Source organism: Ranitomeya variabilis, chromosome 1, assembly GCF_051348905.1.
Source record: "Ranitomeya variabilis isolate aRanVar5 chromosome 1, aRanVar5.hap1, whole genome shotgun sequence".
NCBI classification, from domain to species: Eukaryota; Metazoa; Chordata; class Amphibia; order Anura; family Dendrobatidae; genus Ranitomeya; species Ranitomeya variabilis.
Genome location: NC_135232.1, coordinates 1,164,278,090 through 1,164,305,840, shown reverse-complemented (window position 1 = coordinate 1,164,305,840; position 27,751 = coordinate 1,164,278,090). Strand labels below are relative to the sequence as shown.

General features: G+C 46.3%; 1 protein-coding gene across 1 annotated transcript in view; it reads left to right on the top strand.

Annotated features, from left to right (window-relative positions):
* The first annotated feature begins 622 nt into the window (after window positions 1–622).
* The window catches only part of LOC143801257 (vomeronasal type-2 receptor 26-like), a 225,353-nt gene continuing 198,224 nt past the window's right edge, over window positions 623–27,751 (top strand). The window contains exons 1-2 of the mRNA XM_077281237.1: window positions 623–720; window positions 1,263–1,554. Of these exons, the coding sequence (XP_077137352.1) occupies window positions 623–720; window positions 1,263–1,554 (390 nt within the window). The remainder of the gene's footprint in view (window positions 721–1,262; window positions 1,555–27,751) is intronic.

The following is a 27,751-nucleotide window of genomic DNA, read 5'->3' as shown; positions in this document are numbered from 1 at the left end:
GAATGTGAAAGCAGCTTCTTTTCTCAAAGATGTAATAGGTGAGATAGACCACAGATAATTTATGTGTGGGGGGATGACTTTTCACACAGGGCCCTGTAGGTTTGGATTTTATCCCATTAATAATAAAGACCTTAATTTAAAAACTGCATTTTCAGATTACTTGAGTTATCGTTGTCTAATATTTATATTTGTTTGGTGATCTGAAACATTTCAGTGTGACAAACATGCAAAAGAATAGGAAATCAGGAAGGGGGCAAATACTTTTTCACACAACTGTACATATAGAAAACCAATCATGGCTCCAGTATGATATATATGTGTGGTGTGTATCATTCCCCAATTATCACACCACTCAGCATGTGTTATGGCAGCGCTGGAGTGCAGCTAATAATTTAGGTTCCCTGCCCCTAGTATTATACGTACCGCCCTCCATCTTCAGCTGCAGTGCACTATCTTGTGACGGCAGCTTCTAACTGACCGGGAATCACAAGCTCTCAGTGTGAGTCTATGGGAGTCTCCTGCATTGAGGAGCGACTTCCAGCTCATCAGTCCCGCACTAGAGCAATCAGACCGGTCACAAACTGCTGAAGAGCGACGGGTGCAGCGCTGAGAGCAGATGGAGATGGCACCTGGTGAGTATGAGGCTGTAGAAGTGCAGGGGACTGACATTAGTAGCATCACTGCAGGGCTGCAAGAAAGAAAGCTGGAGGGGCGCTATAAGTTGGTAAAACAGACATATACAGGTAGATGTTTGCATTTTTTATAACTTTTTTTATATCTTTCAACAAAATTCAACCATCTTCCAAAAAATGACAAAATGAGAAATTCTAGGAATAAACCATAAACCAGGACCTGGTAAAAGACCGTGTGTTGGTGCGGTGATTATGGAGGTAAAATGTAATAAAAATAATTGTCTGCGCTGAGCACACGCTCCGAATTAGACCGTCCGTCAGTTACTGCCATCTCCTATCTCAGTCATGGGAATGTCTTTCCTCACTGAACCCCAGTGTTACCTTAGAGGGGAGAACGTTAATAAACACCGATCTGTTCCGGAAGAGGAAGAAGTGGACTCCTTGGCTTAGATCTTAAAAGCTGCTTATTTCACATCTACCATTGATTTATGAAATAAAAATTACAACGAAGGGTACGCTTTAAGTTTACGAGTGTGACGTGGAAAAGTGTAGAAAGTTCTCTGAAAAGGAAGACTTTTACAAAGCTCTGTGTATATCTGTATTTAAAGATTTTTTTAAATCGTTTTATAGGCAAAGCATTCCGGGAAAATTATCTTACCTGATTTTTCTTTTTGCCATTGAACATATCAACAAGAATCCGGACATTTTGCCCAATATTACACTGGGATATCATCTTTATGACTCGTGCTCAGCTGGACCACTGGCAGCACGACATGTGTTACATTTTCTGTCTGGCCCGGGTGGGATAATACCGAATTACTCTTGTACGGGCCGTGGTCAGCTGGTTGGTATCGTTGGGGATCAGTACTCACCGCCCACTATTGCAGCAGCACAAATCCTTGGATTATACGGATACCCTCAGGTACTGGATATTCCCTGCATTTCTTTAGCACAAGTGATGTAATATGATTGAATAATTATTTTCTAATAATGTCTGCAATATGTGTGATCAATAAGTAATGTTAGTAAAGCACAGCACACCTTCTACACACATCACTAGGGTGAGCGACTTTCATTTTTTTAAAATCGAGTCGGGTTTTGCGAAACCCGACTTTGTCCAAAGTCGAGTCGAGTGAAGTCGGCCGATTATCGCGAAAAGTCGGGGATCGACCGAAACATGAAACCCAATGCAAGTCAATGGGGAAGCATAGTCGGCAGTGAGTGGAGGCCAGGAAAACACCTACAGTGCCCATTTTAATGCCAAAAACATCCATTCTTGTTTCTGAAGCTTGTCAATCTTAATTAAATTTTTAATAATAGTTGGGCATTGGAAATTGGGGGTCATTTGGCAAAAGTTGTGGGGGGGTAGGGCTGGTTCTAGGTTTTAGTGGGCCCAGGAAACGTGGACTACGTCACGGCGGTGGAGCAGTGAGAGGTAAGTATTTCAACTTTTCAAGTGCTGTGATCCTGAGCAAGCAGGGAGGCCCACTCGTTCGCATTGGCACTGGCACAGGGCCCCTCAAAGTACGGCGGTGTGTTTGCACAGCGGGGGCGCCTCCCACCGGCAGCGACACTTTTGCGTACTCTGAGGGGCCCTGTGCCTGTGACGTCGCCAACGAGTATGCCCCCTACCTGTTAAAGAAACCTGCACTATCATCTGCACCTTCCTCTTTGTCCCTGTGTAAGGTGGTATAGTATGCGGGAAGGGGAACCTGGCTTTCAGCAGGGTCAGATTGTGGCTGTGTAGCGTGCAAGGGGAAAGTAGTGGTCTGGGTCAAAGTACCACAAGACTCATGTAGCACCGGCTGGGCAATGGGCAGGATGAGGAGGAAACACTGATATAGGCCCAAATAATAAAGTGGGCTAAATGCAATTCAAAATTGGTAACAGGACTAACCAGGCAGCATTGCTTAGTTCAGTGGAGGACAACTGTAATGAGAGGCAGACACAGTTAGTAGGCCCAAATAATAAAGTGGGCAAAATAAAGTTCAAAATTGGTAACAGGAGTAAACAGGCGGCACTGCTTTGTTCAGTGGAGGAGAACACCTTTGAGCGGCAGACACCGTTAGTAGGCCCAACCCAACTAGTAGGCCCTATGCAGTTTAATATTACAAATGAAGGCCGAAAGCCTGAAGATTAAAGGTCAGGAAAATAACAAAGGACAACACCAAGGTGCGGCACACACTGTTAGTAGGCCCCAACCACCAATTTTTAAAAACAACTACTTCATGAGAGCCAGAAGTTTGAAGCTCAGATTTATACAGTGGAGGACAACACCAGGGAGCGGCAGACACCATTATTAGGCCCCAACCACCAATTTTTTTTAAAAAAGCACATAATGAGAGCCAGAAGGTTGAAGCTAAGATTTATACAGTGGAGGACAACACCAGGGAGTGGCAGACACCGTTAGTAGGCCCCAACCACCAATTTTTTAAAAACAACTACTTAATGAGAGCCAGAAGGTTGAAGCTCAGATTTATACAGTGGAGGACAACACCAGGGAGCGGCAGACACCGTAAGTAGGCCCCAGCCACCAATTTTTTTAAAAAAAGCACTTAATGAGAGCCAGAAGGTTGAAGCTCAGATTTATACAGTGGAGGACAAACCAGGGAGCGGCAGACACCGTTAGTAGGCCCCAACCACCAATTTAAAAAAAAAAAACACTTAATGAGAGCCAGAAGGTTGAAGCTCAGCTTTATACAGTGGAGGACAACACCAGGGAGCGGCAGACACCGTTAGTAGGCCCCAACAACCAATTTTTTTAAAACAACTACTTAATGAGAGCCAGAAGGTTGAAGCTCAGCTTTATACAGTGGAGGACAACACCAGGGAGCGGCAGACACCGTTAGTAGGCCCCAACCACCAATTTTTTTAAAAAAGCACTTAATGAGAGCCAGAAGGTTGAAGCTCAGATTTATACAGTGGAGGACAATTTGAATTAGGGACTGCAGACAGACTTAGTAGGCTGTCCCCTGTGGACCATGCATCCACCACATTAACCCATTGGACCGTAATGGACACGTAACCTTCCGTGGCCATGCCTACAGGTCCATGCGTCTGTTGTCAGGTGCACCTTTGTACTCACAGATTGCCAGAGTGCATGGACAATGCGGTCTTTTACATGCTGGTGGAGGGCTGGGATGGCTTTTCTCGCAAAAGAAGTGTCGACTGGGTAGCTCGTAGCGTGGGACAGCGTAGTCAATCATGGCTTTATTAATATTACATAAAATAAAGAAATAGGCTCTATGAACTTTAAAATAGGTTCCAGGGGTACACGGGCAGCATTGGTGTGGTCAGCGGAGGACGATTGCAAGGAGGGACCGCAGACAGGCTTAGTACGCCTACAATTAAAAAAAGTGTCTATATGCACTTTAAAATAGGTTCTAGGGGTACACGGGCAGCATTGGTGTGGTCAGCGAAGGAGGATTGCAAGGAGGTACCGCAGACAGGCTTAGTACGCCTACAATTTAAAAAAGTGGCTATATGCACTTTAAAATAGGTTCCAGGGGTACACGGGCAGCATTGGTGTGGTCAGCGGAGGAGGATTGCAAGGAGGGACCGCAGACAGGCTTAGTACGCCTACAATTAAAAAAAGTGGCTATATGCACTTTAAAATAGGTTCCAGGGGTACACGGGCAGCATTGGTGTGGTCAGCGGAGGAGGATTGCAAGGAGGGACCGCAGACAGGCTTAGTACGCCTACAATTAAAAAAGTGGCTATATGCACTTTAAAATAGGTTCCAGGGGTACACGGGCAGCATTGGTGTGGTCAGCGGAGGAAGATGGCAAGGAGGGACCGCAAACAGGCTTAGTACGCCTAAAATAAATAAAAATAGGCTCAAGGCACTTAGAGTTATCTCGCAGGGGTACACAGGCAGCATTGGTGTGGTCAGAGGAAAACGATTTCAAGGAGTGTCTGACACAGTTAGTACTCCCAAAAAATAAATAGATGTTAATGTCTCGCAAAACAACAAAACAAACAAAAAAAGTGTGGCATACTTAGGTACAGGGGTGGGCTCCTCTGCTGAGTTTCAGACATAGTAATTTGGCACTACGTATTTACTGGTATCAATATAGGACACTGACTATTTAAACTAGCATCATACATGTCAACAAATTGGTATTGTCAGTGCCAGGCATTGAAGGATGTCAGCGCATAGACTAAACATTGGTGGAGCTGTGAGAGATAATTTTGCACGTGGTAGAGCACAGTTTGAGCTGGGGGGGGGGAACTCTCTTGTGGCCGGTGGTACAGGCCCAGGGCCCTTCATGTTACAACGGTGTGTCTGACGTTGGGTGCGTGCCACCACCGCCAGAGACACCTTATTGTACTATGAGGGACCCAGTGGCAGTGCCGTCGACCAAAAGCGGGCACACCCACCTCTTCAGACAAACGGCACTCTAACGGGTGCTTGCGCCAAGTGGCGAGACCACGGCCCCGTGGGGGGAGTTTTCCCATTTAGGGAGGTGTAAACATGTCGTATGCTGGACAAACAGCTGCTGCAAATTAAGAGATTGGAACACTCAGTAAGACCAGTCCACAAGCAAGACCTTTTTATAGGAAAGCTAGGTGTCAGCCGGGAAAGGTGGGGCAAAATAATTTGAAATCCTGGAGTGGTTCATTTTAATGAAGGTTAGATCATCAACATTTTGGGTAGCCAGACGAGTCCTTTTTTCGGTTAATATTGAACCACCAGCACTGAATACTCTTTCTGATAGCACACTAGCTGCTGGGCAAGCAAGCTCCTGCAATGCATATTCTGCCAATTCAGGCCAGGTGTCTAATTTGGATGCCCAGTAATCAAATGGGAATGACGGTTGAGGGAGAACATTGATAAGGGCTGAAAAATAGTTAGTAACCATACTGGACAAATGTTGTCTCCTGTCACTTTGAATAGATGCTGCAGTACCTGTCCTGTCTGTGGTCATTGCGAAATCACTCCACAACCTGGTCAGAAAACCCCTCTGTCCAACGCCACTTCTGATCTGTGCACCTCTAACACCTCTGCCATGTAGCCCCCTGCAGCTTGTGTGAGAACCATCACCGGCGCTGTGTGCTGGGAATGCCTGAATCAAACGGTCTACAAGAGTTGCTTGTTTGGTTGCTAATATTTGTTCGAGGTTCTCATGTGGCATAATATTTTGCAATTTGCCTTTATAGCGAGGATCAAGGAGGCAGGCCAACCAGTAATCGTCATCGCTCATCATTTTAAGAATGCATGGGTCCCTTTTGAGGATACGTAAGGCATAATCCGCCATGTGGGCCAAAGTTCCAGTAGTCAAATCTGCGGTTGTGCTGGTTTGAGGGGCAGTTACAGGCAAATCTACGTCACTTGTCTCCCTCAAAAAACCTGAACCCGGCCTTGCCACACCTGCAATTTCCATTGGACCCGGAGAAGCTTCCTCATTTAAAAAATACTCATCCCCATCATCCTCCTCGTCCTCCTCCTCTTCGCCCGCTACCTCATCCTGTAGACTGCCCTGACCAGACAATGGCTGACTGTCATCAAGGCTTTCCTCTTCCTCGGCTGCAGACGCCTGTTCCTTTATGTGCATCAAACTTTGCATCAGCAGACGCATTAGGGGGATGCTCATGCTTATTATGGCGTTGTCTGCACTAACCAGCCGTGTGCATTCCTCAAAACACTGAAGGACTTGACAGAGGTCTTGGAGCTTCGACCACTGCACAGCAGACAACTCCATGTCTGCCATCCAACTGCCTGCCCGTGTATGTGTATCCTCCCACAAATACATAACAGCACGCCTCTGTTCGCACAGTCTCTGAAGCATGTGCAGTGTTGAGTTCCACCTTGTTGCAACATCGATGATTAAGCGATGCTGGGGAAGGTTCAAAGACCGCTGATATTTCTGTATACAGCTGGAGTGTATGGGCAAACGGCGGATATGAGAGCAAAGTCTGCGCACTTTGAGGAGCAGGTCGAAGAACCCAGGATAAGTTTTCAATAAGCACTGCACCACCAGGTTTAAGGTGTGAGCCAGGCAAGGAATGTGTTTCAGTTGGGAAAGGGCTATGGCAGCCATGAAATTCCTTCCGTTATCACTCACAACCTTGCCTGCCTCAAGATGTACAGTGCCCAGCCATGGCTGGGTTTCTTTCTGCAAGAACTCAGACAGAACTTCCGCGGTGGGTCTGTTGTCGCCCAAACACTTCATTGCCAATACAGCCTGCTGATGCTTGCCACTAGCTGTCCCATAATGGCACACCTGGTGTGCAACAGTGGCAGTTGCGGATGGAGTGGATGTGCGACTGCGGTCTGTGGACGAGCTCTCGCTTCTGCAGGAGGACGAGGAGGAGGGGGGGGCCAACACCTACAGCCAACTGTTTCCTAGACCGTGGGCTAGGCAGAACTGTCCCAATATTACTGTCCCCTGTGGACCCTGCATCCACCACATTCACCCATTGTGCTGTGATGGACACGTAACGTCCCTGGCCATGCCTACTGGTCCATGCATCTGTCGTCAGGTGCACCTTTGTAGTCACAGATTGCCTGAGTGCATGGATGATGCGCTCTTTAACATGGTGGTAGAGGGCTGGGATGGCTTTTCTAGAAAAGGGTAGCTCGTAGCGTGGGACAGCGTAGTCCATCAGCGCTTTGAAAGCTTTGCTTTCAACTAACCGGTAGGGCATCATCTCTAATGAGATTAGTCTAGCAATGTGGGCGTTCAAACCCTGTGTACGCGGATGCGAAGATGAGTACTTCCTTTTCCTAACGAGAGTCTCATGAAGGGTGAGCTGGACTGGAGAGCTGAATACGGTGGAACTAGCGGGGGTGCCGGTGGACATGGGTGACTGAGAGAGGGTTGGAGATGGTATTCTTGCCGGTGCCCTACATGCAGTGTTTCCTACTACTAACCTGGTGATTCCCTGACTGCTTTGGCCTGGCGACGAAAGCTGCACAGATATTGCAGGTGGTGCGGGAAATGGTGGGCTTACAGGGAGGGAAGGGATGTAGCGTTGCTGACTAGCTTCATTGGCCGAGGGTGCTGCAACCTTTAGGGACGTTTGGTAGTTAGTTGTTGTGAGTTTTGTTCTCGAACTCCCTCCTGTGGTCATGAATGGTACTTCGGCGAGTTCTGTCTGTGAACTCCCTCTGGTGGCTGTGAGTGGAGCTACTAGCCATTGAGGTGCCTTCCTCACCTGCTCCTCATTTGTTGCTAGACTGGCTTCTCTATTTAACTCCACTCAGATCATTAGTGTATGCCAGCTGTCGATGTCTTAGCATTGGTTCAGATCTCTCTGGGACCTTTCTGAGGACCTGTCTATTCCAGCAGAAGCTAAGTTCCTGCTTGTTTATTTTTTGCTCATTGTTTTCTTGCTAAATTCTAGTCCAGCTTGCAACCATGATATTTCCTTGCTAGTTGGAAGCTCTGGGGGTGCAGAGTGGCACCACCGCACCGTGAGTCGGTGCGGGGGTCTTTTTGCACACTCTGTGTGGTTATTTGTAGTTTTTTGTGTTGACCACAAAGATCTCTTTCCTATCCTCAATCTGTTTAGTTAGACTGGCCTCCTTTGCTGACACCTATTTCATTCCTGTGTTTGTATATTCCTCATAACTCACAGTCAATACTTGTGGGGGGCTGCCTTTACATTTGGGGAATTTCTCTGAGGCAAGGTGAGGCTTTGTTTCCTATCTTTAGGGGTAGTTAGCTCTTAGGCTGTGAAGAGGCATCTAGGCAGAGTCAGGCACGCTCCACGGCTATTTCTAGTGTGTGTGATAGGAGTAGGGTTTGCGGTCAGCAGAGTTCCCACTTCCCCAGAGCTAGTCCCGATTCCGTGTATAACTATCAGGTCATTCCGGGTGCACCTAACCACCAGGTCCATAACAGTACAGCTGGCCCACAAAGTGTTAATGCATCTCAATAGAGGGAAAAAAGAAGTTCTGAGACCATTTTTTTTTCCTCTGCAGTGTGTTTTGTCTCTCTTTTCCCCTTAACCTCTGGGTGGTTCAGAACTCAGGTGCAGATATGGACATTCAGGGTCTGTTCTCTAGTGTGGATCAACTCACTGCAAGGGTACAGAGCATTCAAGATTATGTGGTTCAGAATCCGATATTAGAGTCTAGAATACCAATTCCTGATTTGTTTGCTGGGAATAGATCTAAGTTTCTGAGTTTCAAAAATAATTGTAAACTATTTCTTGCTCTGAAACCCCGCTCTTCTGGTGACCCCATTCAGCAAGTAAAAATCATTATTTCTTTGTTGCGTGGCGACACTCAAGACGGGGCATTCTCCCTGGCGCCAGGAGATCCTGCGTTGTGTAATGTAGATGCGTTTTTTCTGGCGTTGGGATTACTTTATGATGAACCGAATTCTGTGGACCAGGCAGAGAAAATTTTGCTGGCTTTGTGTCAGGGTCAGGATGAAGCGGAGGTTTATTGCCAGAAGTTCAGAAAGTGGTCTGTGCTTACTCAATGGAATGAGTGTGCCCTGGCAGCAATTTTCAGAAAGGGTCTTTCTGAAGCCCTTAAGGATGTTATGGTGGGATTCCCCACGCCTGCTGGTCTGAATGAATCAATGTCCTTGGCCATACAGATTGATTGGCGTTTACGTGAGCGCAAAACTGTGCACCATTTGGCGGTATCCTCTGAGCAGAGGCCTTAGCCTATGCAATGTGATAGGACTTTGACCAGAGCTGAACGGCAAGAATGCAGATGTCAGAATGGGCTGTGTTTTTACTGTGGTGACCCCACTCATGCTATCTCTGATTGTCCTAAGCGCACTAAGCGGTTCGCTAGGTCGGTCACCATTGGTACTGTACAGCCTAAATTTCTTTTGTCCGTTACTCTGATTTGCTCTTTGTCGTCCTACTCTGTTATGGCATTTGTGGATTCAGGCACTGCCCTGAATTTGATGGACTTGGAGTTTGCCAGGCGCTGTGGTTTTTTCTTGGAGCCATTGCAGCATCCTATTCCTTTGAGGGGAATTGATGCTACGCCTTTGGCCAGGAATAAGCCTCAGTACTGGACCCAGTTGACCATGTGCATGGCTCCTGCACATCAGGAGGATATTCGCTTTTTGGTGTTGCATAATCTGCATGATTTGGTCGTGTTGGGTTTGCCATGGCTACAGGTCCATAATCCAGTATTGGATTGGAAATCAATGTCTGTGTCCAGTTGGGGTTGTCAAGGCGTACATGGGGATGTTCCATCATTGTCAATTTCTTCCTCCACTCCTTCTGAAGTCCGTGAGTTTTTGTCGGATTACCGGAATGTATTTGATGAGCCCAAGTCCAGTGCTCTACCTCCTCATAGGGATTGTGATTGTGCTATTAATTTGATTCCTGGTAGCAAATTCCCTAAGGGACGACTTTTCAATTTGTATGTGCCAGAACACGCAGCTATGCGGAGTTATATAAAGGAGTCCTTGGAAAAAGGGCATATTCGCCCGTCGTCGTCACCATTGGGAGCAGGGTTCTTTTTTGTGGCCAAGAAGGATGGTTCTCTGAGATTTTGTATAGATTACCGCCTTCTCAAAAAAATCACGGTCAAATTTCAGTACCCTTTGCCTCTACTGTCTGATTTGTTTGCTCGGATTAAGGGGGCTAGTTGGTTCACCAAGATAGATCTTCGAGGGGCGTATAATCTGGTGCGTATTAAACAGGGCGATGAATGGAAAACAGCATTTAATACGCCCGAGGGCCATTTTGAGTACTTGGTAATGCCATTCGGGCTTTCTAATGCCCCCTCTGTGTTTCAGTCCTTTATGCATGACATCTTCCAAAAGTATCTGGATAGATTCATGATTGTATATTTGGATGATATTTTGGTCTTTTCGGATGATTGGGAGTCTCATGTGATGCAGGTCAGAATGGTGTTCCAGGTCCTTCGTGCTAATACCTTGTTCATGAAGGGATCTAAATGTCTCTTTGGAGTTCAGAAAGTTTCCTTTTTGGGCTTCATTTTTTCCCCTTCTACTATCGAGATGGACCCTGTTAAAGTTCAGGCCATTTTTGATTGGACTCAGCCTACATCTGTGAAGAGCCTTCAGAAATTCCTGGGCTTTGCTAATTTTTACCGTCACTTCATCGCTAATATTTCTAGTGTTGTTAAACCGTTGACCGATTTGACTAAGAAGGGTGCTGATGTGGTGAATTGGTCCTCTGCGGCCTATGAAGCTTTTCAGGAGTTGAAACATCATTTCTCTTCGGCTCCTGTGTTGTGTCAGCCAGATGTTTCGCTCCCTTTTCAGGTCGAGGTTGATGCTTCTGAGATTGGAGCAGGGGCTGTTCTGTCTCAGAGAAGTTCTGATGGCTCTGTAATGAAGCAATGTGCTTTCGTTTCTAGAAAGTTTTCGCCTGCTGAGCGTAATTATGATGTTGGCAATCGGGAGTTGTTGGCTATGAAGTGGGCATTCGAGGAGTGGCGACATTGGCTGGAGGGAGCCAAGAATCTGACTTATCTTGAGTCTGCCAAGCGGTTGAATCCTAGACAGGCTCGTTGGTCGCTGTTTTTCTCCCGTTTCGATTTTGTGGTTTCATAACTTCCGGGTTCTAAGAATGTGAAGGCTGATGCCCTTTCAAGGAGTTTTGTGCCTGATTCTCCTGGAGTTCCTGAACTGGCTGGAATTCTTAGAGAAGGGGTAGTTCTGTCTGCCATCTCCCCTGATTTGCGGCGAGTGCTGCAGGAGTTCCAGGCTGATAGACCTGACCGTTGTCCAGCGGAGAAACTGTTTGTCCCTGATAAATGGACTAGTAGAGTTATCTCTGAGGTTCATTGTTCGGTGTTGGCTGGTCATCCTGGGATTTTTGGTACCAGAGATTTGGTGGCTAGGTCCTTTTGGTGGCCTTCCTTGTCGCGGGATGTGCAGTCTTGTGGGAATTGTGCTCGGGCTAAGCCCTGCTGTTCTCGTGCCAGTGGGTTACTTTTGCCCTTGCCGGTCCCGAAAAGGCCCTGGACGCATGTTTCCATGGATTTTATTTCAGATCTCCCTGTTTCTCAAAGGATGTCGGTCATCTGGGTGGTTTGTGATCGTTTCTCTAAAATGGTCCATTTGGTACCCTTGCCTAAGTTGCCTTCCTCCTCTGATTTGGTTCCATTGTTTTTCCAGCATGTGGTTCATTTGCATGGCATTCCGGAGAACATCGTGTCTGACAGAGGTTCCCAGTTTGTTTCAAGGTTTTGGCGGCCCTTTTGTGCTAAGATGGGCATTGATTTGTCTTTTTCTTCGGCCTTTCATCCTCAGACAAATGGCCAAACCGAACGAACCAATCAGACTTTGGAAACATATCTGAGATGCTTTGTTTCTGTGGATCAGGATGATTGGGTGACCTTCTTGCCATTGGCTGAGTTCGCCCTTAATAATCGGGCCAGTTTGGCTACTTTGGTTTCGCCTTTTTTTTGTAATTCTGGTTTTCATCCTCGTTTTTCTTCAGGGCAGGTTGAGCCTTCAGACTGTCCTGGTGTGGATTCTGTTGTGGACAGGTTGCAACAGATTTGGACTCATGTGGTGGACAATTTGACTTTGTCCCAGGAGAAGGCTCAACGTTTCGCTAACCGCCGTCGCCGGGTTGGTCCCCGACTTCTTGTTGGGGACTTGGTTTGGTTGTCGTCTCGTCATGTTCCTATGAAGGTTTCTTCTCCTAAGTTTAAGCCTCGTTTCATTGGTCTGTATAAGATTTCTGAAATTCTGAATCCTGTGTCATTTCGTTTGGCCCTTCCTGCTTCCTTTGCCATCCATAATGTGTTCCATAGGTCGTTGCTGCAGAGATATGTGGCGCCTATGGTTCCCTCCGTTGATCCTCCTGCTCCGGTGCTGGTCGAGGGGGAGTTGGAGTATGTGGTGGAGAAGATCTTGGATTCTCGTATTTCGAGACGGAAACTTCAGTACTTGGTCAAATGGAAGGGCTATGGTCAGGAGGATAATTCCTGGGTTGTTGCCTCTGATGTCCATGCAGCCGATTTAGTTCGTGCCTTTCATTTGGCTCGTTCTGATCGGCCTGGGGGCTCTGGTGAGGGTTCGGTGACCCCTCCTCAAGGGGGGGTACTGTTGTGAGTTCCGTTCTCGAACTCCCTCCTGTGGTCATGAATGGTACTTCGGGGAGTTCTGTCTGTGAACTCCCTCTGGTGGGTGTGAGTGGAGCTACTAGCCATTGAGGTGCCTTCCTCACCTGCTCCTCATTTGTTGCTAGACTGGCTTCTCTATTTAACTCCACTCAGATCGTTAGTGTATGCCAGCTGTCGATGTCTTAGCATTGGTTCAGATCTCTCTGGGACCTTTCTGAGGACCTGTCTATTCCAGCAGAAGCTAAGTTCCTGCTTGTTTATTTTTTGCTCATTGTTTTCTTGCTAAATTCTAGTCCAGCTTGCAACCATGATATTTCCTTGCTAGTTGGAAGCTCTGGGGGTGCAGAGTGGCTCCACCGCACCGTGAGTCGGTGCGGGGGTCTTTTTGCACACTCTGTGTGGTTATTTGTAGTTTTTTGTGTTGACCGCAAAGATCTCTTTCCTATCCTCAATCTGTTTAGTTAGACTGGCCTCCTTTGCTGAAACCTATTTCATTCCTGTGTTTGTATATTCCTCTTAACTCACAGTCAATACTTGTGGGGGTCTGCCTTTACCTTTGGGAAATTTCTCTGAGGCAAGGTGAGGCTTTGTTTCCTATCTTTAGGGGTAGTTAGTTCTTTGGCTGTGAAGAGGCGTCTAGGCAGAGTTAGGTACGCTCCACTGCTATTTCTAGTGTGTGTGATGGGAGCAGAGTTCCCAGTTCCCCAGAGCTAGTCCCGATTCCGTGTATAACTATCAGGTCATTCCGGGTGCACCTAACCACCAGGTCCATAACACACTAGGTTTTATGTGCCCCAATAATTAGAAACAGATGGCACACACAAGACCTGCACTCAAGCACAAATGCCAATCTTAATCTCCCACTATGTTTTTTTTTTCAGGGAGAATTAAAAAAAAAAAAAATATCCCAGTATGACACACTAGTAGTGTTGAGCATTCCGATACCGCAAGTATCGGGTATCGGCCGATACTTGTGGGTATCGGAATTCCGATACCGAGATCCGATACTTTTGTGGTATCGGGTATCGGTATCGAAACAACATTAATGTGTAAAATAAAGAATTAAAATAAAAAATATTGCTATACTCACCTCTCCGACGCAGCCTGGACCTCACCGAGGGAACCGGCAGCGTTCTTTGCTTAAAATGCGCGCGTTTCCTTCCTTCCGTGACGTCACGGCTTGTGATTGGTCGCGTGCCGCCCATGTGGCCGCGACGCGACCAATCACAGCAAGCCGTGACGTAATTTTCAGGTCCTTCTAGGCATTCGGTATTTTAAAATTACGTTCCGGCTTTGTGATTTGTCGCGTCGCGACGCGACCAATCACAAGCCGTGACGTCACGGGAGGCAGGAAACGCGCGCATTTTTAAAATTACGTTGCGGCTTGTGATTGGTTGCGTGCCGCCCATGTGACCGCGACGCGACCAATCACAGCAAGCCGTGACGTAATTTCAGGTCCTGAATGCCTATATCTGCATTCAGGACCTGAAATTACGTCACGGCTTGCTGTGATTGGTCGCGTCGCGGTCACATGGGCGGCACGCAACCAATCACAAGCCGCGACATAATTTTAAAAATGCGCGCGTTTCTTGCCTCCCGTGACGTCACGTGTCATGGATCCCAATGGCTAGGGATAGCACTGGATAAGCAAAATAACATAAATAACGGACGAGCTCTAGGGTGATGGAACCTGGGCTGACCGCTGCCCTACTCCTGACAAACACAACTAGAAATAGCCAGGGAGCGTGCCTACGTTGATTCTAGACGCCACGCGCCAGCCTAAGAGCTAACTAGCACTACAGAGGAAATAAAGCCCTAGCTTGCCTCCAGAGAAATGAACCCCAAAAGGTATAGTTGCCCCCCACATGTATTGACGGTGAAATGAGAGGAAGGCACGCACATAGAGATGAAAATAGATTTAGCAAAATGAGGCCCGCTATAACTAGAAAGCAGAATGATACAAAAGGGGTCTGAGCGGTCAGCAAAAAACCCTAATCAAAAACCATCCTGAGATTACAAGAACCCATGTGCCAACTCATGGCACATGGGGAGAACCTCAACCCACTAGAGCTACCAGCTAGCATAGAGTCATAATTAGCAAGCTGGACAAAAAGAACAAAACAACTGAAAAACAGAACTTAGCTTATCCTGAAAGATCTGGGAGCAGGTAGTCAGGAACCAAACTGAGCACATCTGAGTACATTGATAGCCGGCAAGGGAAAGACAGGAAAGCCAGGTAAAATAGGAAACACCCAGCCTCTGATGGACAGGTGGAAACCAGAGACCGCAACCCACCAAAGTCACCCAGTACCAGCAGTAACCACCAGAGGGAGCCCAAAAACAGAATCCACAACAGTACCCCCCCCTTGAGGAGGGGTCACCGAACCCTCACGAGAACCCCCAGGGCGATCAGGATGAGCTCTATGGAAGGCGCGGACCAAATCAGTCGCATGAACATCAGAGGCGACCACCCAGGAATTATCCTCCTGACCATAACCCTTCCACTTAACCAAATACTGGAGTATACGTCTGGAAACACGAGAATCCAAGATCTTCTCAACAACATACTCCAATTCTCCCTCCACCAGCACCGGAGCAGGAGGCTCAACCGAAGGAACAACGGGCACCTCATACCTCCGCAATAACGACCGATGGAACACATTATGAATAGCAAACGATGCTGGGAGATCCAAACGAAAAGACACAGGGTTAAGAATCTCCAAGATCCTATAAGGACCGATGAACCGAGGCTTGAACTTAGGAGAAGAGACCTTCATAGGGACAAAACGAGAAGACAACCACACCAAGTCCCCAACAAGAAGTCGGGGACCCACGCGGCGACGGCGATTAGCAAACTGCTGAGTCTTCTCCTGAGACAACTTCAAATTGTCCACCACCTGATTCCAAATCTGATGTAGCCTGTCCACCACCACGTCCACTCCAGGACAATCCGAAGGCTCCACCTGACCAGAGGAAAAACGAGGATGAAACCCCGAATTACAGAAGAAAGGAGAGACCAAAGTAGCAGAACTAGCCCGATTATTAAGGGCAAATTCGGCCAGTGGCAAAAAGGCAACCCAGTCATCTTGATCAGCAGAAACAAAACACCTTAAATAAGTTTCCAAGGTCTGATTAGTTCGCTCCGTCTGGCCATTCGTCTGAGGATGGAATGCAGACGAGAAAGACAAATCAATGCCCATCTTAGCACAAAACGTCCGCCAAAATCTAGACACAAACTGGGATCCCCTGTCAGAAACGATATTCTCCGGAATCCCATGCAAACGAACCACGTTCTGAAAAAACAAAGGAACCAACTCAGAGGAGGAAGGCAACTTAGGCAAGGGTACCAAATGAACCATCTTAGAAAAGCGGTCACACACAACCCAGATAACGGACATTTTCTGTGAGACAGGGAGATCTGAAATAAAATCCATGGAAATGTGCGTCCAAGGCCTCTTCGGGATAGGCAAGGATAACAACAACCCACGAGCCTGTCTAGGATTCAGACGCCTGGCAGACTCAAGGTAAATCAGATTTTTGTGATCAGTCAAGACCACCACACGATGTCTAGCACCCTCAAGCCAATGACGCCACTCCTCAAATGCCCACTTCATGGCCAAAAGCTCCCGATTACCCACATCATAATTGCGCTCGGCGGGCGAGAACTTTCTAGAAAAGAACGCACATGGCTTCATCACCGAGCCATTGGAACTTCTCTGTGACAAAACCGCCCCCGCTCCAATCTCGGAAGCATCAACCTCAACCTGAAAAGGAAGTGAAACATCTGGTTGACATAACACAGGAGCAGAAGAAAACCAGCGCTTAAGTTCCTGAAAGGCCTCCACAGCTGTAGGAGACCAATTAGCAACATCAGCACCTTTTTAGTCAAATCAGTCAAAGGTTTAACAACACTGGAAAAATTAGTAATGAACCAACGATAAAAATTAGCAAAACCCAAGAACTTCTGAAGACTCTTAACAGATGTAGGTTGTGTCCAGTCACAAATCGCCTGAACCTTGACGGGATCCATCTCAATAGTAGAAGGAGAAAAAATGTACCCCAAAAAAGAAATCTTCTGGACTCCGAAGAGACATTTTGAGCCCTTCACAAACAGAGAATTGGCCCGCAGGACTTGAAACACCTTCCTGACCTGTAGAACATGAGACTCCCAGTCATCAGAAAACACCAAAATATCATCCAAATACACAATCATAAACTTATCCAGATATTCACGGAAGATATTGTGCATAAAGGACTGAAAGACTGAAGGAGCATTAGAAAGTCCAAAAGGCATTACCAAATACTCAAAATGGCCCTCAGGCGTATTAAATGCGGTTTTCCACTCATCACCCTGTTTTATCCGCACAAGATTATACGCACCGCGAAGATCTATTTTAGTGAACCACCTAGCCCCCTTAATGCGAGCAAACAAATCAGTCAATAATGGCAATGGATACTGATATTTGACTGTAATCTTATTCAGAAGGCGATAATCTATACAAGGCCTCAGGGAACCATCTTTTTTTGCCACAAAAAAAAAACCTGCTCCCAGAGGGGACGAAGGTGGACGAATATGTCCCTTTTCCAAGGACTCCTTAATATAATTCCGCATAGCAGTATGCTCTGGCACTGACAGATTAAATAAACGACCCTTAGGGAACTTGCTGCCAGGAATTAATTCTATAGCACAGTCACAATCCCTATGAGGAGGGAGCGAATTGAGCTTAGGCTCCTCAAAAACATCCCGATAGTCAGACAAAAACACAGGGACCTCAGAAGGAGTAGATGAAGCGATTGAAATCAGAGGTGCATCATCATGAACCCCCTGACATCCCCAGCTTAACACAGACATTGTTTTCCAATCCAGGACAGGATTATGAGTTTGTAACCATGGCAGACCAAGCACTAGTACATCATGTAAATTATACAGTACAAGGAAGCGAATCACCTCCTGATGAACGGGAGTCATGCGCATGGTCACTTGTGTCCAGTACTGCGGTTTATTCATAGCCAATGGTGTAGAGTCAATTCCCTTCAAAGGAATAGGAACTTCCAGAGGCTCCAGACTAAAACCGCAGCGTTTGGCAAATGACCAATCCATAAGACTCAGGGCAGCGCCCGAATCCACATAGGCATCGACGGAAATGGAAGACAGTGAACAAATCAGAGTTACAGACAAAATGAACTTAGACTGCAAAGTAGTAATGGCAAAAGATTTATCAACCTTTTTTGTGCGTTTAGAGCATGCTGATATAACATGAGCTGAATCACCACAATAAAAACACAATCCATTTTTCCGCCTATAATTTTGCCGTTCACTTCTGGACTGAATTCTATCACATTGCATAGTCTCAGGTGCCTGTTCAGAAGACACCGCCAACTGGTGCACAGGTTTGCGCTCCCGTAAACGCCGATCAATCTGAATGGCCATAGCCATAGACTCATTCAGACCTGTAGGCGCAGGGAACCCCACCATAATATCCTTAATGGCCTCAGAAAGACCATCTCTGAAGTTTGCAGCCAGGGCGCACTCATTCCACTGAGTAAGCACCGACCATTTCCGAAATTTTTGACAATATACTTCCGCTTCATCATGCCCCTGAGAGAGGGCTAATAAAGCCTTTTCAGCCTGAATCTCCAGGTTAGGTTCCTCATAGAGCAATCCCAGTGCCAGAAAAAACGCATCCACACTGAGCAATGCAGGATCCCCTGGTGCCAATGCAAATGCCCAATTCTGAGGGTCGCCCCGCAGGAAAGATATTACAATCTTAACCTGCTGAGCAGGGTCTCCAGAGGAGCGAGATTTCAAAGAAAGAAACAATTTGCAATTGTTCCTGAAATTCAGGAAGGTAGATCTATCTCCAGAAAAAAACTCTGGAATAGGAATTCTAGGTTCAGACATGGGAGTGTGAACAACAAAATCCTGTATGTTTTGAACTTTTGCAACAAGATTACTCAGGCTGGAAGCCAAACTCTGGACATCCATGTTAAACAGCTAAGGTCAGAGCCATTCAAGGGTTAAGAGGAGGTAAGAAGCAGCTAGACAGCAATTAAGGGCTAGGCAGCAAAACTCTGAGGGAAAAAAAAAAAAAAAAATTTCCCTTAAACACTTCTTTTTCTCCTGCTTCAGCCCAAACAATTAACACTTTGTGGGCCGGCTATACTGTCATGGATCCCAATGGCTAGGGATAGCACTGGATAAGCAAAATAACATAAATAACGGACGAGCTCTAGGGTTATGGAACCTGGGCTGACCGCTGCCCTACTCCTGACAAACACAACTAGAAATAGCCAGGGAGCGTGCCTACGTTGATTCTTGACGCCACGCGCCAGCCTAAGAGCTAACTAGCACTACAGAGGAAATAAAGCCCTAGCTTGCCTCCAGAGAAATGAACCCCAAAAGGTATAGTTGCCCCCCACATGTATTGACGGTGAAATGAGAGGAAGGCACGCACATAGAGATGAAAATAGATTTAGCAAAATGAGGCCCGCTATAACTAGAAAGCAGAATGATACAAAAGGGGTCTGAGCGGTCAGCAAAAAACCCTAATCAAAAACCATCCTGAGATTACAAGAACCCATGTGCCAACTCATGGCACATGGGGAGAACCTCAGCCCACTAGAGCTACCAGCTAGCATAGAGTCATAATTAGCAAGCTGGACAAAAAGAACAAAACAACTGAAAAACAGAACTTAGCTTATCCTGAAAGATCTGGGAGCAGGTAGTCAGGAACCAAACTGAGCACATCTGAGTACATTGATAGCCGGCAAGGGAAAGACAGGAAAGCCAGGTAAAATAGGAAACACCCAGCCTCTGATGGACAGGTGGAAACCAGAGACCGCAACCCACCAAGGTCACCCAGTACCAGCAGTAACCACCAGAGGGAGTCCAAAAACAGAATCCACAACAGTCACGGCTTGTGATTGGTCGCGTCGCCCATGTGACCGCAACGCGACCAATCACAAAGCCGGAACGTAATTTTAAAATACCGAATGCCTAGAAGGACCTGAAAATTACGTCACGGCTTGCTGTGATTGGTCGCGTCGCGGCCACATGGGCGGCACGCGACCAATCACAAGCCGTGACGTCACGGAAGGAAGGAAACGCGCGCATTTTAAGCAAAGAACGCTGCCGGTTCCCTCGGTGAGGTCCAGGCTGCGTCGGAGAGGTGAGTATAGCAATATTTTTTATTTTAATTCTTTATTTTACACATTAATATGGTTCCCAGGGCCTGAAGGAGAGTTTCCTCTCCTTCAGACCCTGGGAACCATCATTGATACCATCCGATACTTGAGTCCCATTGACTTGTATTGGTATCGGGTATCGGTATCGGATTAGATCCGATACTTTGCCGGTATCGGCCGATACTTTCCGATACCAATACTTTCAAGTATCGGACGGTATCGCTCAACACTACACACTAGCTTTTATGTGCCCCAATAATTAGAGACAGATGGCACACACAAGACCGGCACTCAAGCACAAATGCCAATCTTAATCTCCCACTGTTTTTTTTTCAGGGAGAATTAAAAAAATTCCCAGTATGACACACTAGGTTTTATGTGCCCCAATAATTAGAGACAGATGGCACACACAAGACCGGCACTCAAGCACAAATGCCGATCTTAATCTCAAACTATTTTTTTTTTCAGGGAGAATTAAAAAAATAAAAAAATTCCCAGTATGACACACTAGCTTTTATGTGCCCCAATAATTAGAGACAGATGGCACACACAAGACTGGCACTCAAGCACAAATGCCAATCTTAATCTCCCACTGTTTTTTTTTTCAGGGAGAATTAAAAAAATTCCCAGTATGACACACTAGGTTTTATGTGCCCCAATAATTAGAGACAGATGGCACACACAAGACCGGCACTCAAGCACAAATGCCGATCTTAATCTCCCACTATGTTTTTTTTTTCAGGGAGAATTAAAAAAAAAAAAATTCACAGTATGACACACTAGCTTTTATGTGCCCCAATAATTAGAGACAGATGGCACACACAGGACCGGCACTCAAGCACAAATGCCGATCTTAATCTCCCACTATTTTTCTTTTTCAGGGAGAATTAAAAAAATAAAAAAATTCCCAGTATGACACACTAGCTTTTATGTGCCCGAATAATTAGAGACAGATGGCACACACAAGACCGGCACTCAAGCACAAATGCCAATCTTAATCTCCCACTATTTTTTTTTCAGGGAGAATAAAAAAAAAAAAAGACTGTCCTACAATTACTATCTCCCTGCAGTAATCTCAGCAAGGTATGGTATGCAGCAATAACAAGGAGTGGACAGCTGCACAAAAAAAAAACAAAAGTGTGGACAAACAAACAAGATAGCTGTGCAGAAAGGAAGGAACAACAGGATTTGTGCTTTGAAAAAAGCAGTTGGTTTGCACAGCGGCGTACACACACAGCAACGCAGCTATCAGGCAGCCTTCTAGGGCAGCCCAATGAACTACAGCGCTGAGGAAAAAAAAATGTAGCTTCCACTGTCCCTGCAAACAAAAGGTGGTGTTGGACAGTGGAAATCGCTACAGCACAAGCGGTTTGCAGCTTTATGTACCCTGCCTATCACTATCCCTGCTTCTGAAGAAGCGGCAGCAACCTCTCCCTATGCTCAGATCAGCAGCAGTAAGATGGCGGTCGGCGGGAACGCCCCTTTATAGCCCCTGTGACGCCGCAGAAAGCAAGCCAATCACTGCAATGCCCTTCTCTAAGATGGTGGGGACTGAGATCTATGTCATCACGCTGCCCACACTCTGCGTCCACCTTCATTGGCTGAGAAATGGCGCTTTTAGCGTCATTGAAACGCGACTTTGGCGCGAAAGTCGCGTACCGCATGGCCGACCCCACACAGGGATCGGGTCGGGTTTCATGAGACGCCGACTTTGCCAAAAGCCGGCGACTTATGAAAATGACCGATCCGTTTCGCTCAACCCTACACATCACCTAATGTTCTGTGGAGTCACTGGAAAAAGGAAAGATTCCCATGTACAGTCATTTGTTACATATGGAAACATCCAAACATCACTATTGGTTCTTTATTCAACTAGTATGTAAAGGAGAAAGTGATTGAAATAAGCAAACAGGAAAATAATGATGTTATTTATATGGCACCAATACATTTCACATCTCTTTATAATTAAGTGGTACGTGTACAAATAACATCAGACATTGCATAGTATGGAGACTAGAGATGAGCGAATATTTCAATGTTCGGTTTGGATTACGATAGCTGGATTTGCAATATTTGCCTACGAGGTGGGTGAGGTATGTGTAGGCCTTCTGTGCTGGGAGCCTCATACCACATACAACAGATCATCCTACTTTTATGCTCATCCACTCCCAGATGGCACAAAATCAGTTTTGTAGATTACTATTGTCAGAAAAATGTAAGGCTAATAACACGAGCAGTTGACTCATAGGAAGTGGAGCACTGCCGGTCTTGGAGGCCTACTGCTACAGGCAACACACATGAAGGAGACCCAGCCAGGACTCTACATAGTGCCAAAAATTAGTGGCAGACACTAACAAAGCGGCATCAATTTCACCAGACTAGAACTAGTATAATGGGGACCAACATTTCTTCCACAGCCATCCCAGCAGACAGAGACCCAATAAGGAGTCTTCAAATGTAAATTTATTAGGGACAGACACCACCAAAGTGGCATCAATTTCAAAAGAGTAGAAATAATATAATGGGGACTGACACCTCTTACACTGCAGCCTGCCCAGCAGATGGAGACTGTAACGGGAAAGGTTCCTTAACCCTCGGAAAGCCTGGAGGGGCGTAACTAAGTGGCTTAGCAAATCTGACCATAGGTAAGCAGGAGAAGGTGAAAACCATGACCCAAGGAGGGAAAGGAGGTGGCACCAGGTGCTACTCCAGGGCTGACCTACACAGGGTGGCAGCTGACCCCCTAGAGTGGGTAGGCTGGTACGGCTCAAAGTAGGGATGAAAAATGCATTCAGACACTGTAGTAACACTGGAACCACGGGTGCATATGGGACCGGCTGAGGAACTGAAAAGCACTGGCAGGTGCAGGCTGGACCGATTGTTAGGCCAGGGACACACATAACGTATAAAAAAATGGTCCGTTTTTCACGGACGAGAATCGCACAAATGTTTCAAAAACAGTGATCCGTGTGCAGTGCGAGGATGCGATTTCCTCGCATCAAATGATCCGTGTGACATCCGTGTGACATCCGTATGCCATCCGTATGCCGAGTTTTTCTGGGAAGCTTGCAAAATGGACATATAACGGTTTTGGCACCTGTAAAAATTTAAATCATCACCCAGAACATTATTTAAGGGCCATAAAACAGGTGGCAGCCACCAATCAAGGCAGCAGAGTCCCTGCTTGTGTTGGTGCACTTCTACTTGATGATCAACATGTCGGATCTACTGACTTTTAACACCACAGAGCGTGTGCTTTACAACTGGGTACTTTCCCAACGTTTTGGAGAGCCATACCCAGTAATTGTTGATCTGAGGAGGTGGAGACGGATGTGGGTACATCCACTTATGAAGCAACGGATCAAGAAAGGACATTTCAAACGTCTGTATGCTGCTCGGAGGACAAATCCAGACAAGTTCTTCAACTATTGTCGGATGCGGATACAAACGTTTGATATTTTGTTTGAGATTTTGCGACCAGGGATTACCAAGAAGGACACCAGGATGCGAAAATCAATTTCTGCAGAGGAGCGCCTTATCCTTACTTTACGGTATGTATCAATCCTCTGTTTCCAAACAAAGATTTGTGTTTAATGGTATTACCCATTGTGAAAAGTAGCTATTTAAATGGTTCCTAAACTTCAACATACCCATATTTTCCGGCATATAAAACGACTGGGCGTATAAGACAACCCCCCAACTTTTCACGTTCAAATATAAAATCTTAAGAAAAGTCGGGGGTCTTCTTATACACCGTATGTCGTCTTATAGGGCCGGGGCCTAATGTGCCTTTTGGGGGGGAGTGGTCCTGATGAGGAAGAGGGCTCATCTCACAGGAAAGTGTGAGTGGAGTATCCCCTATTACCTCATTGTAGCTGCAATGTAGGGTGCTGGGGAGCGGCGGCGGCCACCGCCCCACAGCACAGCACCCATGCGGCACAAAGAGGAGCAGCAGCTGCCGCCTTTCCCCAGCACAGAGACCCCATGCTGCATCTACAATGAGGTAATGGGGATACTCCACTCACACTTTCCTGTGAGACGCCCCCTCTTCATCATCGGGACCACTCCCCCCCACCCACCATATACACATTGGTGTCTGCACTCGGCGTACAAGACGGCAGCCGGCGTATAAGACGACCCCCGACTTTTGTGAAGATTTTCAGGGGTTAAAAATTAGTCTTATACGCCAGAAAATACCGTAATTTAGGATAAAGTTGGAATATTTTTGCAAATCGAACATCAAAGCCATCGCATGTCCTTAATGTTTGAGGAATCATGGCATATTATTTATCTAATTGTATTTTTGCCACAGAGAACACTGTAATGTTTCAATTTTGTAGGGTAAACAAATTATCTTGTTTCTTTTAGCTTCCTTGCCACTGGACTATCATATGCGGCACTGCATTTAGAGTTTTTACTTGGCAAATCTACAATTTTGGGAATTGTGCGGGATACATGCACGGAAATATGGCGAAGACTCCATCAAGAGGTGATGCCTGAGCCGAAAATGTCCGATTGGTTACGGATTGCCCAAGGATTTCAGGACACCTGCCAGTTTCCGCACTGTATTGGGGCTCTGGACGGAAAGCACATCCGTGTGCGTAAGCCGCCGGGCTCAGGGACCCAATTCTATAATTATAAACAGTTTTTCTCTGTAGTGCTGTTGGCTCTGGTCGACAGCAACTACAGGTTTATAATTGTAGATATTGGGGCCTATGGGAGAACTGGAGACTCTAGAGTCTTCAGTTCTTCCATTATGGGTCGGCGGCTGCGCACCAATGATTTGGATGTCCCACCCCCAAGTAACCTACCAGGGGCGAATTTGGATGCGGTGCCTTACATGATAGTAGCAGATGAGGCGTTTCAATTATCCAGGAACGTCATGAGGCCATATCCACGGAGAGGCCTGGACTACCGGCGTCGAATTTTTAATTTGCGCCTTTCACGTGCCCGCCGTCTGGTAGAGTGCTCATTTGGCATTCTCACTGCTAAATGGTGGGTACTTCAGTCCGCAATACAACTGAGTGAAGGCAATGTCAATGGTGTAATCAAAGCATGTGTTGTTCTTCACAACTTTACTAGATACCATGATTGCCCATCATCTGCTGCTGTTGAAATTGATTCTGCTAATACTGTATTGCCTACTCCACGTGTTCTTCCTTCTCGTCGTCAGCCCTCAGGCCTAAAAGTTCGTGATGTGTTAACAAATTATTTTGTGTCACCAGAGGGAGCGACTGATTGGCAAGACAATGCTGTTGTGCTTTAAAGTTTCTTTATATTGTTAGTTAATAAATAGCATAATGTTCATGTTTGAATTGTGTAGTATGTTTCTACTTTTCCTTTCCCAAAAAGTTTGTAAGTTGCCACATCATCTTTGTAGTCCTAAGAATACACAACACTCATATTTTGACAAACATTTTTACTGCTCAAAGCATATATATATTTGTATATTTGCCCAAAACATATTAACATCATATGTAATTTTAGGCCTATTAACCAGAGTCAACCAGAACAAAGAACAGGCCAATGGCGCCAAAAAAAAAAAAAAAAAACATAAATGACCTGCCGAAACATTTGGAACAAAACTTACAGGTTCTGGTAGGTTGGGGGTGGCGATGGTGATGGCCGGTGTCCAGCATGTGCTGAACTTGGCCTAGGTGCTGGACCAACCAGACTGTCAACCTGTGGTATGGCAGATATATATGAAGGGTGTTGTTGCAAGTTTCTATCCTGAGTGTGAGGTAAAACTGGATGTTGAGGGTAGAAGGGCATAAAGTCCTGTGTACTGTATTGACCCATTTGGTCATACCCCCCAATATGGCCATGTCGAGCAGACACATGTTGGGACCAGCCTCCAAACATGTGTCTGTTCAAGTGGTCAGATTGGGCAGTGGATGGATATTCATTAATTGGCCTGTTTGGTTGTTGTTGGGTGTTTTGGGCAGGCTGTTGTTGTGGAGCTATACGTGGCAAGGGGGGTGCTGCAACTGTTTGGTTGGGTTCCTCTGGAAGGTCTTGCACCGCCAGAACATTTGTAGGTGACATTTGCCACTGTTCTAGGTAGTTGAACAAACGAATGGGGTTGTTTGGGGGTGTGGCCGCATCAATAACAATTTGGATACAACCTCTGGTCCGCAGCCTGAGCGAACGTGGAATGGGGCGTAAATAGCGTGCAAGACTGCGGAAGTACGCTTCCTCACCATCGTCATGTGCAGCCCTTGACAAATAGTCCAACACCCCTGTATCCACTTGCCTCCTGGTGCCAGTGTTAGAAGCCACCCTTCTGCGCTGACCACGGTTTGGTCTGGTAGTAGGCTGTGGTGATGTATCCAGAGCCAAGGTTGGACTGCTGCTCTGGCCTCCTTCCTCAACCTCTGGATTGGCCTCCTGTGTGGCAGAAGACGCTGCTGCTGTTTGTGGTTGGTTGCTGCTTGGTGCTTGCCCTGATGGTCCAGCCATTTCAGAATCTTCACCAATGGGGTCAATCACCACCTCCGAGTCAGATGCAGTCTCTCTTTCTGTCAGATTGGACTCTGTTCTGTATTTCACAAATGATTTTAGAGGAAAAAATTAGAAACATATTCACGTTAGAAGATGTGTATAAGTTTTTGGGACATCCATCCACTTACGGTCTGAGCTCCATCACCGGGGCAAGAAAATTCAGCCGATCAAAATACAGATATTTCCTTTTTTTGGGTGCTGCATCACCACTCCGCCCAGAAACTTGACGTTCCCGCCGGTATTGATCCCGGCAACTCCTCCAGCGTTTAGTTACATCATTCACTGCAAAGAAGCAAGAGTTGTTTGGGGAATAACAAAGAATAATAAAGAATCTTTATTTTTACATAACGATAACATATTCGGCAGTTTGGAAAAAACATTATCATTGCTGTCACCAATGTGGCTTCCAATATAAATTCACTATGAGTATGTCTTTGGATTGTGTGAGGAAAGCGGAGTGGCCAGAGGAAACCCACGCAAACACGGAGAGAACATCCAAACTCTTTGCATATTTTGTCCTTGGTGGAATTTGAACCCAGGACTCATATCCAGTGAGCCACCATGCTGCCCAAGCACATAACTACAACAGGTTCAGGGTTTGCAAGCACACACAGGCCCTGGAGCCTAAGGGGACATAAAACTCCCTTGGGAAGATCTGAAAGGACTGTAGCTAATATATTGTAACCATATTGGTGTGTCTTGTTAATGTTTTTGTAGCCTCAACCAAGAGCTTGGAACATTTACATCACTCATAAACACACCACATATGATGTGTTCATGCCTATTTTTCTCAAGACAAAAATCTTAAAGCACATTTTTTGGTAAAGGATGGTACTTACAAATTTCTTGCTGAACCTCTTGAGGTCGCTCATCAAAATCGGGGAACATGTGGCGACAGATTGACCTCCATGCTGCGTCTTTTTGTGCGCGGTCCGCATAATGTGCGTCGCGTTGGTCCCATAACTCTGGTCTATCATGGACCAGAGCAATCAGCATCTCAACATTTATATGCCTGTCCATGCTGCTACACAGTACACTCCGTGGAGGCTTGCTACCTGCTTTGCAATCCAGCGTGGGCCATAAATTAGCATGCCAAAGCTTCCTGATGATGGATGATTCAATTTCCTGTCACCTGGAGAAGTCTTCCGTATTTCTCGCAATGCACACGCATGGTCCGTGTGTAATCTGATTTTTTCTCGCACCCATAGACTTGCATTGGCGAGTCTCGGCCGAGATACGCTGACAATCACAGCATGCTGCGAGTTCCCTCGGATCCGAAGTACGGTGGAGAAAATATCGGATGATGGGAGCTGGACCATAGATTAACATTGGGCCGAGTGCTATGCGATTTTTTATCGCATAGCACTCGTCCATATTACGGTCTAGTGTGACCCCGGCCTTAGACAGATGG